This window comes from Mercenaria mercenaria, chromosome 3 (genome assembly GCF_021730395.1).
Source record: "Mercenaria mercenaria strain notata chromosome 3, MADL_Memer_1, whole genome shotgun sequence".
In the NCBI taxonomy this organism is placed as follows: domain Eukaryota; kingdom Metazoa; phylum Mollusca; class Bivalvia; order Venerida; family Veneridae; genus Mercenaria; species Mercenaria mercenaria.
The window spans coordinates 60,842,591-60,855,826 of NC_069363.1; the positions used below are offsets into that span (position 1 = coordinate 60,842,591).

At 36.8% G+C, this 13,236-nt stretch overlaps 2 protein-coding genes across 2 annotated transcripts; both read right to left on the reverse strand.

The window, feature by feature from the left end:
- Positions 1-5,626: 5,626 nt before the first annotated feature.
- Positions 5,627-6,982, reverse strand: LOC128555911 (probable serine/threonine-protein kinase clkA). The gene has a single exon (XM_053539729.1). The coding sequence runs from the start codon at positions 6,980-6,982 to the stop codon at positions 5,627-5,629; it is 1,356 nt and encodes a 451-aa protein (XP_053395704.1).
- Positions 6,983-7,296: 314 nt separating this feature from the next.
- Positions 7,297-12,921, reverse strand: LOC128555912 (uncharacterized). Its single transcript, XM_053539730.1, has one exon. The coding sequence runs from the start codon at positions 12,919-12,921 to the stop codon at positions 7,297-7,299; it is 5,625 nt and encodes a 1,874-aa protein (XP_053395705.1).
- Between the last annotated feature and the right edge of the window lie 315 nt (positions 12,922-13,236).

The window sequence follows — 13,236 nt, forward strand, 5'->3', positions numbered from 1 at the left end:
TTCTTTCACTTAAATTCATTTTGTAATATCCTTAATTCATTTTATGATAATATTAATTGCATTAAGTTAAATCTTAAAAACTAATGTCTTTATTGATATCATTAATTATATTTCAAATGTACTTTTTGACGTCATGAAATAAATTAAAGATATCATACAATGATATATATAAATTATATATATCACTGGATAGACTATTTGAAAATCTCTATATGCAATATATTCTACACATCTTTCGTTCAATTAAATGATATTCGAAATTCATTTTTTTTGATACTTGAAAATACATTTCAAGGTATCAATAAATCATTAAAAGATATCTCAAAATGTGTGTGATTTTGTGATATTCTTATTCAATTTATGGATATCATGGTATTAGTGCACGGTTTATGCTTATTAAATGATATTGTAATTTGTGTATCAAGATAATTCATTATATCAATAATTCATTTAATGGTATTATAAAATCGAATTCAAGATCTCTAAAATCCATTCAATAATATCAGAACATGGATTTGTTTCTCTTTTGTGATATCCTTAAGTCGATCTTATGATTTCCTAAATTCATTTTATGTATCAAAACTGTTTATTGATATCACAAAATAGAATTAAAGATATCATCATACTGAATCAAGAATATTATAAAATAAACCATATCTTAAGATATCAAATACTCGATTTAAAGATATCTAGAATTCATTTAGATGCATATAATGATATCTAAAAGAATTGATGATGTAATAAAATGGATTTGTGAATTCCATAAATGAACTAGAAGATGCTTTTGTAGAAAAGCGCATGTCTCCCCCAATGCTAAGTCGTATAGGCAAGAGGTCAATAGGGGACAGAAGCGAATGTCAAAGAGACACTGATGGTTGGCTGCAATAGGGATCATCTACTTGGCATGTCCAATCATCCCACTAAGTTTTAACATTCTGGGCCTAGTGGTTCTCAACTTATCATTCACTTTAAACCGGAATCGCCTGTCCCGTCGTCCGTCCCGCAAGGCCGTCGCCTCGGGATCCCCGGTCGGGTGGGTCCTGGAGGGGAACCGGTACCCCACTGCTCGGACTGTCTCAAGCAGGGGTCGTCTGCTCTAAAAGCCCTATCACACTATGAAGTTTGAAGGTTCTAGGTCAAATGGTTCTCCAGTTATTGATCGGAAATGAAGTGTGACGGACGGACGGACAATATGTCTCCCGGGGGGGGGGGGGCATAATTAATGATAACACATCACTTATTGTGACATTCATAAACTAATCAATTATGTCTGTGGTATCCATAAATGAATTTAAGATACCGCAAAGAAGTGAATATTGTGTCATACTAAAAAATAGCAACGTATACTATGTACTAAAGTGAACTGAACGTAAGTGTCTTGAATGTACCGATTAACAGAAGAAAAGGAAAAGTGCCAGATCAGATTGGGACCATTGAAACACAAAATGATATTTTACGGCAAATTCATCATGTTTTTAATCAAATTTCATTCACAATCGCTAAAAGTAAATGCAAATAAGACAGTACAAATCAATCTATTACAGTTGGAGCACACGTGGGAAACATACAAAACACGGGACAATAATTGTATCACGTGACCGATTATTTTGCATATTGTTTGAGTTTTGAAAACTTTATAGTGTCATTATCGAGTTCGTGTCAGTTAAATATAATCTGAAAAGTAGATCCCTCGGAAGCACCGACAACAATGCAAACAGTGAAAATTGCAGACTCGGTTTGATTGAGTCTGTTCATGAGCAGTAATGGAAAATGCAACACTGCTCACGCCCCCAGCATCGGCTTAAGCAGTATTCAATCTTCAAATCTAAGTGAGTTGAAATCAATGATCCCAAAGGACCAGAAAATATAACAACACTGAGATGAAGTCGGGGCGACTTTTTACGGCCGCCACACAGCACTTAACACCCGCTGTTGTGAAGTAAATATAATCTGAAAAGTAGATCCCTCGGAAGCACCGACAACAATGCAAACAGTGAAAATTGCAGACTTGGTTTGATTGAGTCTGTTCATGAGCAGTAATGGAAAATGTAACACTGCTAAAGACATATTTACAACAAGGACAGGAAACATTTACAGTAATAACAAGGCACATAAACAATAGCGGCAGGAAACATTTACAATAGTAACGTTTAGGCGCATTAACAATAGCGACAGGAAACATTTTCAATAATAACAAGGCACATAAACAATAGCGGCAGGAAACGTTTACAATACTAATCCCCAACGATAACGAGATTCCCGCCGAAACGCGAGGACGATTCTATTTCATGATAACCGATGAAATATCAATCCATAATGCTTACACATTACCTGCTAAGTAAATATTAGTATTTCTTTCATCTTAAATATCCTATGATTATATGGCAGCATAGCTCAGTCGGGTAAAACGCAGATAACAATTGGATATAAGCAAATCATTTTGTGGGTTCGAATCCTCGTGAGGGATTTTTCATGTTTTGTCTTTTTGTGTTTTTTTCTATTCGGTTTCATTTTTGTTCCCGTATTTTTGTTTCTTTCTTTGGTGGTTTGTATTTGTATGTATGCCTTTATATAACACAACAGTATGTTTATTATTTGCATGGCATAAATGCATGCATTTAGTCAATATCATCTTTGATATAATGCTAAACTTTTCTGATCTGCCATATCGGCTTAAGATACTTCTCTGTTGTGTTGTCACATAGTTCATGAAGGAATCTAAATGTTTATGAGAAAGTGAAATAAAAATTAATGTCGATGCTGAGTTTCGAACCCACACGGCAAAAAGATCTGTTTAACATGGACTGTATGCTTTACCACTGAGCTAATTTGCAATTGGTACAAGATCTAGAAATATTTAGATTGTAACATATTAAAAAATGTTGAATTCCCTATGTTCCATTTTAATCTATTTATAGTCATGTTTGTAAATATCAAGTTATCGTTGGGGCATAGTATAGTGGACGCAACTTGACCCCGATGGTTGACCTTTGCATTATAATACACAATGAGGCACAACCTATTATTGAAAAGGAGTGTACGTAAAACACGAGCTGCACGAGAAAAAGGAAATATAAATTTGTGTAAATATAAATTAGTGTATTGGAAAGTTTTAACTGATCAAATGTAAGTGTACATACTTTGATACTGCACTGTATACAAACTTATTCCATAAAATTATACACGGCTAACCTAAGCATCCTTCATTTCTATAATGAAATAATCGATATGAATAATCAGCCTAAGGTCAACCATCGCGGTCAAGTTGCGACTACTATAGTAACGTTTAGGCGCATTTACAATAGCGACAGGAAACATTTACAGTAACTGTTGTAACAAGGCACATTTACAATAGCGACAGGAAACATTTACAATAGTAACAAGGCACATTTACAATAGCGACAGGAAACATTTTCAATAGTAACAAGGCACATAAACAATAGCGGCAGGAAACATTTACAATAGTAACGTTTAGGCGCATTTACAATAACGACAGGAAACATTTACAGTAACTGTTGTAACAAGGCACATTTACAATAGCGACAGGAAACATTTACAATAGTAACAAGATGTCAGAATAATTTGTATGTTTGATATATTGATAACGTAACACATAAGCACAGAAAGTGTTTGACTCCCTTTTCATGGTGCCATTGCTATAATTATTGTTGAATCGCTGTTTATAATAGGGTTTGGGTCATTTCTGGCTAATTTGGGTTCATTATGTTGATAGCTGGATCCCAGCATCACACACTATGTCATATACAACAGTTAAATGGAACCAGATATTTGTTAGAGCAAGTACTCGTTGTAAAATACCATGTATAAATTTAGACCAATCAGAAACAATTTCTATAAATAGCACGTCTGCTGAGGTATAAATAGGTAGATGGATGGCACAGAATTCATTCCTTCTCTGACCCGCCAGTGAGTGCACGTCTCGAGAAGGCACAGGGCATTGACGGAACTAGGTCATAAGTATATTGACCTTTTTCTGTCTGTCCTGACTGAAGCTGACGGGAGTGGCTCTACATGGGACCGTTTGTGAAAGACGCTATCTTGTTGGTGACGGCCTGCATATACTAGACGGCATGCAGAGAAGCCCCTGAGCTTCCTAATCCCTACGCTCAACGTGGGGTGCAGGAGGGGAAGGGCACAACACCACGACGAGGGACCAGCGACGACGCCAGCTACTTGCGGCTCCAACCGCCCTTGTTAGGGCGACCTTGCGATACCTTCAGTATCATAATGTCCGCAACGACGTCTCGGGGATCTGTCATTTATGGTCTTATTGGCCAGCGATAGTGACCCCCTTTTGGCTTCAAAATTATTTGGACTTTTGGCTTATACTCTACGGAAATTGGGTAGAGGTAAATTCACTTCACCACTTTGGCTTCAAAAATTTCTTAACGGCATGCCTGGTGACATGCCGGGGGTCTATATTCATACATAGCTTAATGCTATACTGTGCCTGAAAGGGCGGATGGACCCTAATTAAATTTAAATAGATAGATAGATACAGAATTCATTCGGTGTCCGGCGATCGCAGAAGACACATCGTGGATTCAACTAATAATTTATCCCAGTACCTTGATAAGGAAGTTATTGCAACTACACTGTCAGGGCGGATAAATTATTTAAAAAAAAGTTTGAAGTTCGTAGACTAAAGAAGAGTTGCAGATTTTCAACAAGGTTTCGAGCTATAGGGCCAGCGCATAGGAGTTTTACCTTAAGAGTAGTTGAATGCTATAGACGATAGCATATATAGGCTGAGCATCGGGAAGCTGAGACAGAGAACCAGAGTTTGGTAATCTACTGAGATAGTAGGAGAGTTCCAGCTTATAGACGGTTCAGCGTTATTGGCGAAGTACAGCCAGGGCATCGGGGATATACCTATATGGTAGTTGAATACTACATGTGATAGCATATAGGCGCTGAGCATCCAGGAGTCAGGGCAATATTATTGAGTTGCAGCTTTAATTTAGAGAACATAGGCTGAGCATGTATGCGATAGGATTCGTATGTTGTTGTTCAAAGACATTGTCTGAAGGGAACTTCGACACAAAGACCAGTCAAGTATAGTATCTCCAGCCTATAGGAGTTTAAGCTGCTGATTTTGAGTTGAAGATTGATAGTTGAAACATTGAATGATTTTTGCCTGATCCCTGAAATTATCTAGCTCATAACTGAAATCATTTACAAATCATTGGTACACGAATCATTTAGGCAAGGTAGCCAGAGGAAATTTTATATACGAGATATTTGGTCTCACCAGCTTTACGTTTTAACAAAGGACATTCTACATCGTTTGTCAGCTAGTCTAAGACATATTCACGTTAGCGATAGGACCCATTTCATTGTTCAAGATAATAAAGGCGTAGGCACTTCCCTGGGTCATATAACTCGTATCCTGACACAAGGGACATTTACAAAAGCGACAGGAAGCATTTTGGTAATAACAAGGCACATAAACAATAGCGGCAGGAAACATTTACAATAGTAACGTTTAGGCGCATTTACAATAGCGACAGGAAACATTTATAATTGTAACAAGGCACATTTACAATAGCCACAGGAAACATTTACAATAGTAACAAGACACATAAACAATAGCGGTAGGAAACATTTACAATAGTAACAAGGCATATTTACAATAGCGACAGGAAACATATAAAACCCTGGTTTTATATAAAGATGATGCCTTTTCTACCGCAGTTTCATTAGACCCGTCCTCGTCTTCGCTCGAAATTAAGATATAATCCTCATCAGAAGAACAGTTACGCTTGTATTCATTATTTCGTTCATTGTTTTCACCACTGTTATACACACTATCGTCGTCGAGGTTAACATCATTCACGTAATTACCGTCGGCACCGTCATTATAACTATTTTCATCGAAACTATTGTCGTTGACGTTATTGTTGATCATGTCGACACTATCGTTGTTAGAATTATTGGTGTCATTACATCCATCGTTATTACCGCTAGCATTATCGCGTTCATTATATGTTTCTTCATTGCCTTGGTCACTGTCACTTTCGATGATATCATCACATTCACTGATGTCACTATATCCGAAATTAAAACAATTTTCACTTTCATTATTACGGTTAACGTCATTCACTTTGTTGTTTTCATCGTTGACGCTAGTACGATCGTTTTCACTTTTATTTCTGTTAACATCATCTTCGTTGATGACGTCGACGTTTTCACTGATATCTGATCCCTGGTGGACGTAATCGCTATCACTTTCATCTGTTTCATTATTAACGTCACTTGCTTTTTTGGCGTCAACGTTATAATCGTATTCGGCTTCTTTGTTGACGTAATCACGATCACTTTTACTTTTTTCGCTATCAACGTCATTTTCTTTATTTACGTCGACGTTATCGTCGTTATCTGATTTTTCGTTGACGTCATGACGATCACTTTCATCTTTTTCACTGTTAACGTCACTTGGTTTATTTACGTTAACGTTATCGTCGTTATCTGATTTTTTATTGACGTCATGACGATCACTTTCCTCTTTTTCACTATTAACGTCACTTGATTTATTTACGTCAACGTTTACACCAACAACTAATTTATAGTTATTTATTCCGTGAAACTGATTATTGTTCTCATCAAATCCGAAAACATCGGTATCAAATTCACGTATTACAGAATTAAAGTCCAACTGTTCTGTTTCCTCTGATGCTAATAAATCAAGAATTGAGTCGTCATCGCTAATGTCCTCATAGTTCGACGTTTGTGTAGGTTTGTTTCCTCTAGGTGCAGAAATAGCCGCTGTCCGTGCGTCCGTTTTCGAAAATTCATGTTTGAGAGATAAATGTCTCCATAAACAACTTCGCCGAATGAACTTCGAATTGCAGGTCTCAACTGGACAGTTCAAATGTTCTAATTCTATATGTTTTTCACGGATGTGTCTAAGAAGATTCTTCTTATAGCTGTAGTTTCTACCACAAATGTCACACTGATGCATAATTGCACCTGAAATAAATTATAACGCTATATTTATTACTCGGTTACTACTTTGCGAATGAAGATCGCAGTATGAATTACATTTACAATGTACAAATGAATATCCCGAGAATTTCGTGCACATCGATTTACATGGATAATTAGACTCCGTTGAACTTTATATCGGCTCCGTTGACCTTCTGATTTGTTAACACTTAGTACTTTAAGCGGAGCCATCATGTTGTATAACCGTCCATGTGCGGAGAAGTGTTTTTGGATTGGGGGGTTAATAGTTGTATCTCAGAACATATATTGAGTACACAAACATGTAACCGTTTATTGGGATAACTGCTGTTTTATTGTTTTTAATGCTTTAGATGCTGAAGCTCTCATAGGACGTTGGGATAAGCCTTGATCCTTATCGTTCACTTTTGACTGTAATTTACACTGTGGCAATTTTTCTATAATGTCATTCTGTGTATTAACTGTGCTATGAGAAGTTTCGACGGGAAAAAGTAAATTCAGTGGACGGTTAAGAATGTTTCCTGAAGACAATTGAATTTTACAAGCACGTATTTCACCATCCCGACTTTTGATTAGTTCCTCAATTTTTGCAAGTTTCCAACTACCTCGTGAACAATTGTCTTGAACAATCACTACATCACCGACCGTTGGCTTTACTGATGACTGAATTCTGTTTGTTTTTAGTCGGGTTTGCATCCTTTCCCTTAAACTTAGTAAATACTCATCCCGCCATATTTGCCAAAACTTATTTAAAATTCTTTGACCTTTCTTCCAAATATTTAATAACCTGTTTGTGGAACTTTCGTATGGTAAATATTCACTATCGCTCTCTTCTGATATTTGTGGAATTCCGATGTTCGGATTCAAGGTCAGAAAATGACTTGGCGTTAATGCAATTGTTGAATGTATATCATCACCAACATAGATGAGTGGTCGCGAATTGACCACAGCTTCTACTTCTTTTATTAACGTTTGTATTTGAATCAAAGTCAAGAGTTTCCTTCCTATTGCTTTTCTAAAAGATCTTTTAACCAAACCAACTAAACGTTCGTAAAACCCGCCCATCCAAGGCGCGAGTTCAACAATGAAGTTCCATTTTATATTTGCATTTGCCACGTAACTTTGAACTTCGTTACTGTGTAATACTCCATGCCAAATTTGATCTAGGATCGAACTTGCTGCTTTGAATTGCTTTGCGTTATCACTTGTTATTTCGACTGGAGTCCCCTTTTGTGCTATGAAGCGTTTTAAACACAACAGAAATTCCTCTGTGGACATATCAGAGACTAATTCCAGGTGAATTGCGCGTGTTACTAAACATGTATATAAACATATCCAAACCTTCTTCTCTTCACCTGATGTTTTAAGGTAAATTGGACCGAAATAGTCTAATCCTGTTCTCGAAAATGGTGTTGATTCAGTCACTCTTGACGATGGTAGTGCAGACATTGGTGGCATTTTGTAACTACCACCTTCATGACGTCTACACAATACACATTTGTTTAAAACGGTCTTGACTGTTGCTCGACCATGTATGATCCAAAATTTTTGTCTTGTTTTAGCAAGTGTCTGTGAGATACCACTATGCAATAACTCTTTGTGTGTTCTTTCTATAATCAGTTCGGTAAGGTGATCATTTTTTGGTAACAGAATGGGATGTCTGGCCCCTTCACTCAGGTTAGCATTTTCGAGTCTTCCTTTGCAGCGCATAAGCCCTTGTTCGTCAAGAAATAGACCTAATTGTTGTTGTCTGCTAGTGGTCGTTTTGGCACGGATAGCATCAATTTCACTTTGAAAATGGCTTTCTTGAACATGTTGTAACCACATTTTCTCGGCTTCGAACAGTTCTGTACTTTCTAAAGGGCCATCTTTACACGACACTTTTTTGAGTTTCAGCACAAAGCGTAAAACTAACGCGGTAACTCTTGTTAGACGAGTTACAGAAGAATATTTGTTACTGTCAATATTAAATGGCGGATTACTTGCCCTTTCTGTATTGTCAAAATTGGTCAATTGCACTAACATTGTTTCTTTGTTGCTTTTCTCTTCTGTTTGTAATACTTCTTCTATCTCCTCTTCAGTAATACCACTTTGCTGATCACTGTATACTGGCCAATCGGGCATTGGTTCCAGCAACCACTTTGGACCATACCACCACGTAGTGTTAGATTTCAACTTTTCTAGCGTTGTTCCCCTAGAAGCAACATCTGCAGGGTTCTCCTTCGTAGGAATATATGACAAGTTTACGTTACTGTGTTCTTTAATTTCTGTGACTCTGTTTTTCACAAACACTGATAATTTATTTTGTGACGTAATCCATTGTAATACGCATTTTGAATCTGTCCACAAATAATTTTGAGAGACTGGTACTCTAATTTCATCTCTTATAAACTTTAAACATCTTAGGCCGATCACAACCGCTAGTAGTTCCAACCTCGGAATCGTTAATTTCTTCACTGGCGCAAGACGTGTCTTGGAAAACACCATATTAACAATGGAAGTTTGAGCTTGATGTGTGTGAAGATATATAACCGTAGAATATGCTTTCTCTGAGGCATCACAGAAACACAACAAGGAATACGTTACTGTTCCATGAAATTCACAAACCTTTCTTGGTATATGAAATGTGTTTATCTTGTTGATGTCTGATACAATCTCGGACATTTTCATTTGATCTTCAGTACTTATTTCTTCGTCCCAATCGTGATTTTTCTGCCATAACGATTGTAGAAGCACTTTTCCTCGTAAGAGTACTGGCGAAAGTAATCCAAGTGGATCAAAGACGGAAGCAACACATTTTAACACGCTACGTTTTGTCCATTCTTGCTGATCCAACACTACCTTCGGCTTTGACAAATTTATCGTGTCTTCTTTGACATTCCAACAATGTCCAAGAACTTTTACTGAGTTAGTAAATGCTCTGTCTTCTTTAGGAATGAACTCATTAACCACCTCACTATTCGTTATCCATTCCCTTAAATTCATGGAAGCGTCTGCAAACATCGATTTCGACGTTTTATACAATTTAATAGCTTCACTTGTATTTTCGGCTCCAGATATAACATTATCTACATATATGTTGTTTCTTAGCTTTTCTGCGATTTCATCGTTGTAAGATTTTAAATGGTAATCTACAATAGCTCCCAGTAGAAACGGACTGCTGATGACACCGAAAGGTACTCTGCAAAATCGGTATTCCTGAATATTATCAGCATCAAATATAGGTTTTTCAAAGTCCTTCAACCAAAGAAATCGTGTCACGTCACGTTGGTTAGACTGCAATCCAATCTGGAGAAACGCCTTTTCTATGTCAGTAACTACTGCTACATGTTGTATTCTAAATCGTAGTAGCATACCACAGAGGTCTTGAAGCATCACAGGTCCTCTATACATGCACTCATTTAAGCTTTTGTTTTCTTTTCGTGTTCTTGCGGATGCGTCGTATACGACTCGTATTTTTGTTGTTGCCTTTTGTGGTGTAATAACCGCGTGGTGAGGTAAGTAATGTACCAATCCATCTGTTTTTGACTGTTCTACTTTCTCAATAACACCCTTGCTCAATTGATCCTTCATCACTGCATCGTATTTCTGTAATAGATCAGGTTTGTTTTTCATTTTGTTTAAACAACTTTTTAAACGACCAAGAGCCAGCTCTCTATTTACTGGTAAATTCGGACAGTCCTCATTCCAAGGCCATGTGACCTGATAACGTCCATTTTCAAACTGCAGAGAATCTAGAAACATTTTCATGGCCATTTCATCGTCGGAAGTATTTTGTTTATCTAAAATACCAATAGACTCTACTCTCCAAAAGTCCTCTAGATCAGGTTTCACAGGTACTACACTATCCACATTGGTGAAACTTGTCTTTGTAAAACTTTTCCCATGCGTCATAATAAGCATGCACGGGCCGTCATTGTTGTCTTGATCATTAGTTCTACCAGTCAGAATCCATCCTAACTTAGATCCTAGTAAATATAACCCAGGGTGTAATTCGATTCTTTGACAGAGAATGAAATCCAAGTTATAGTCATTGCCGACCAACATTTCTATTGATGAGGATTCGTTTTCTGTTGGCAGCGTATCTGCTAGATCTACACTTCCAACTACGTGTTTAAATTGTTCTGTTTCCAAAATACTGACTGGACTGCGATGTAAGTGACCACTAATAGTTGGAACAATATTCACACTAACTGAGATGTACGTTCCATTTTTTAGTTTTACATCGATATTAGCACACTTTGTTCTTATACGTTGCGTACTGTTACTCCCAAATGTAACTAGTTTGATTTCCTGTTCCCCTGTTTCTTTGAGATGTAACCTATTTGCTAGTTTTTCAGTAATATATGTTCGATGAGATCCCGAATCTAATAAAAGTCGCACAGACTGAGTTTCAGAGGTTTCTGGATTTTTTATATCCGTCAGGGCTGTCTGCATCAGGACCATTTCATCTGATGACACAAGCACATTTTCTTCAGAAACGTCCATGGCTTCCATTACTTCACTTGCTAAATGTGACATTGTTTCTCTAAATTTAAATTTCTTTGGACACAAACTACGGTGGTGTTTATTTACTTCACCACAGTGGGTACATAATTTGTTTCTCTTGCACTCATTGGATTGGTGACCTGTCTTCAAGCATTTATAACAACTGTCCTTTAGTTGTTGTTTCCTTTCACTGATAGTCCGATATTTGTTACACTCGTCACTCCAGTGTTTTTGTTGACAATAACGACATTTATCAGCGTAATTTTCGGTGTTTCTTTTCATAGTTGGTTGTTTTCTAACGGCTGCTAACACGTGTGCGGATCCTGAATTTGCAAAGCTTCTCGTTATCGGTTCTTTTGACTCATTTAATCTTATTCCTTTTTGTACTGAGTGAGAATTTAAAGATCTTTTATCTGGTTCTTTGTCCTTTTCAGCCCTTTCTCTCGCTATAATATACTCCCGTAACCTGTCTCTTAGCCTAAATGTATTCCACTTTTTCTTCGTACCACTGAGAATTTCCAGTTGGACTAACACATCTTCTGGTAATTTGGCTCTTATCATGGACACAAACACATCTTGATTCGCATTTTGTCCTAACACTTCTAGGCTGCGTAAGTGTTTTTCTACTGCATCAAGTAGTACTCTTAAACTGCTTGTTTTGTTTATTGCAGGTTGTAAATTAATTAACTTGTTATAATGTACGTCGACCACTTCTTGTTCGTTCCCGAAACGTTCCTTTAGAACTCCGACAGCTACTTCGTAGTTAGCATCGGATAACGTAAGACCTGATATTGCACGCTGAGCTTCACCGTACACTTTACTCCTCAAATAATTGAACTTTTCACTGTTGGAAAGCGTTGCATTTTCGTGAACAGAACACTTGAACGAATCCCAGAATTCAATCCATTTTGTTTTATCGCCACTGAAAGATATTAAGTCTAACTTAGGTAATTTCGTAGAAGAGACTTTACCTTTGTTAGTCTGAGATTCTATGAGTTTTTCCTGTTGTTGTAATTGTATTTCCATTAGTCTTTGCATGTCTCTCTGTAAAGATACGAGTTGTTCGTTTTGCGTTTCTTCAATCGTTACATTTTTTACTTGTTTTGTTTCACTCTTTTCCTTCTCGCTAAGTAATAACTCCTTGTGTTGCTGTAAAATGATACAGCACTCTACAGCGTCTGTACATAATTCACTATCTTCATCAGTAATTTGTTGGACAAACTCCGTGTCAGTTTCTTCAACAGCACCAGATAATTTCTCACTTTGTAGCTCCAACTTTTCACAATACACTTTAAGACTTTGCATACATTTATTTGTTTCTGAAATATTCCTGTCAATATCACAGAATTCGACATCACACTTCAGTAATTCCTTGGCAGCTTCAATATTCTTTTTTAGAACATTTCTAAACCTAGTCCTTACACCTTTTAAATGTATCACACTAGCCATTTTTATTGCTGATATTTCAAGCACTAGTGATAAGCTTCAGTATTCCAATTCACTTTAAGTTCTGGCATCCGGCTCGCGGGACCAAACAATGTGGCGAAATTTTTTCTTTCTTTAGTTTCGGACTGTATGTCATCTCATTAAACGCCACATTGGATTTATTTTATTCTCATCTAAAACACAAACACTAAAATCCATCCAGTTTCACATAATTTATTTTAGTGACGAATAATTTACATTTATTTTTCTAGTTGTTATCTTCCTAACTTCTCTAATTTTAACAGTCTTTCTTTCTTTAATATATTTGAACAACAGCCT

Bases quoted from the DNA above. Each gene is read 5' to 3' on its own strand.
- LOC128555912 (XM_053539730.1), bottom strand. From the start codon at position 12,921: ATGGCTAGTGTGATACATTTAAAAGGTGTAAGGACTAGGTTTAGAAAT.
- LOC128555911 (XM_053539729.1), bottom strand. From the start codon at position 6,982: ATGCATCAGTGTGACATTTGTGGTAGAAACTACAGCTATAAGAAGAAT.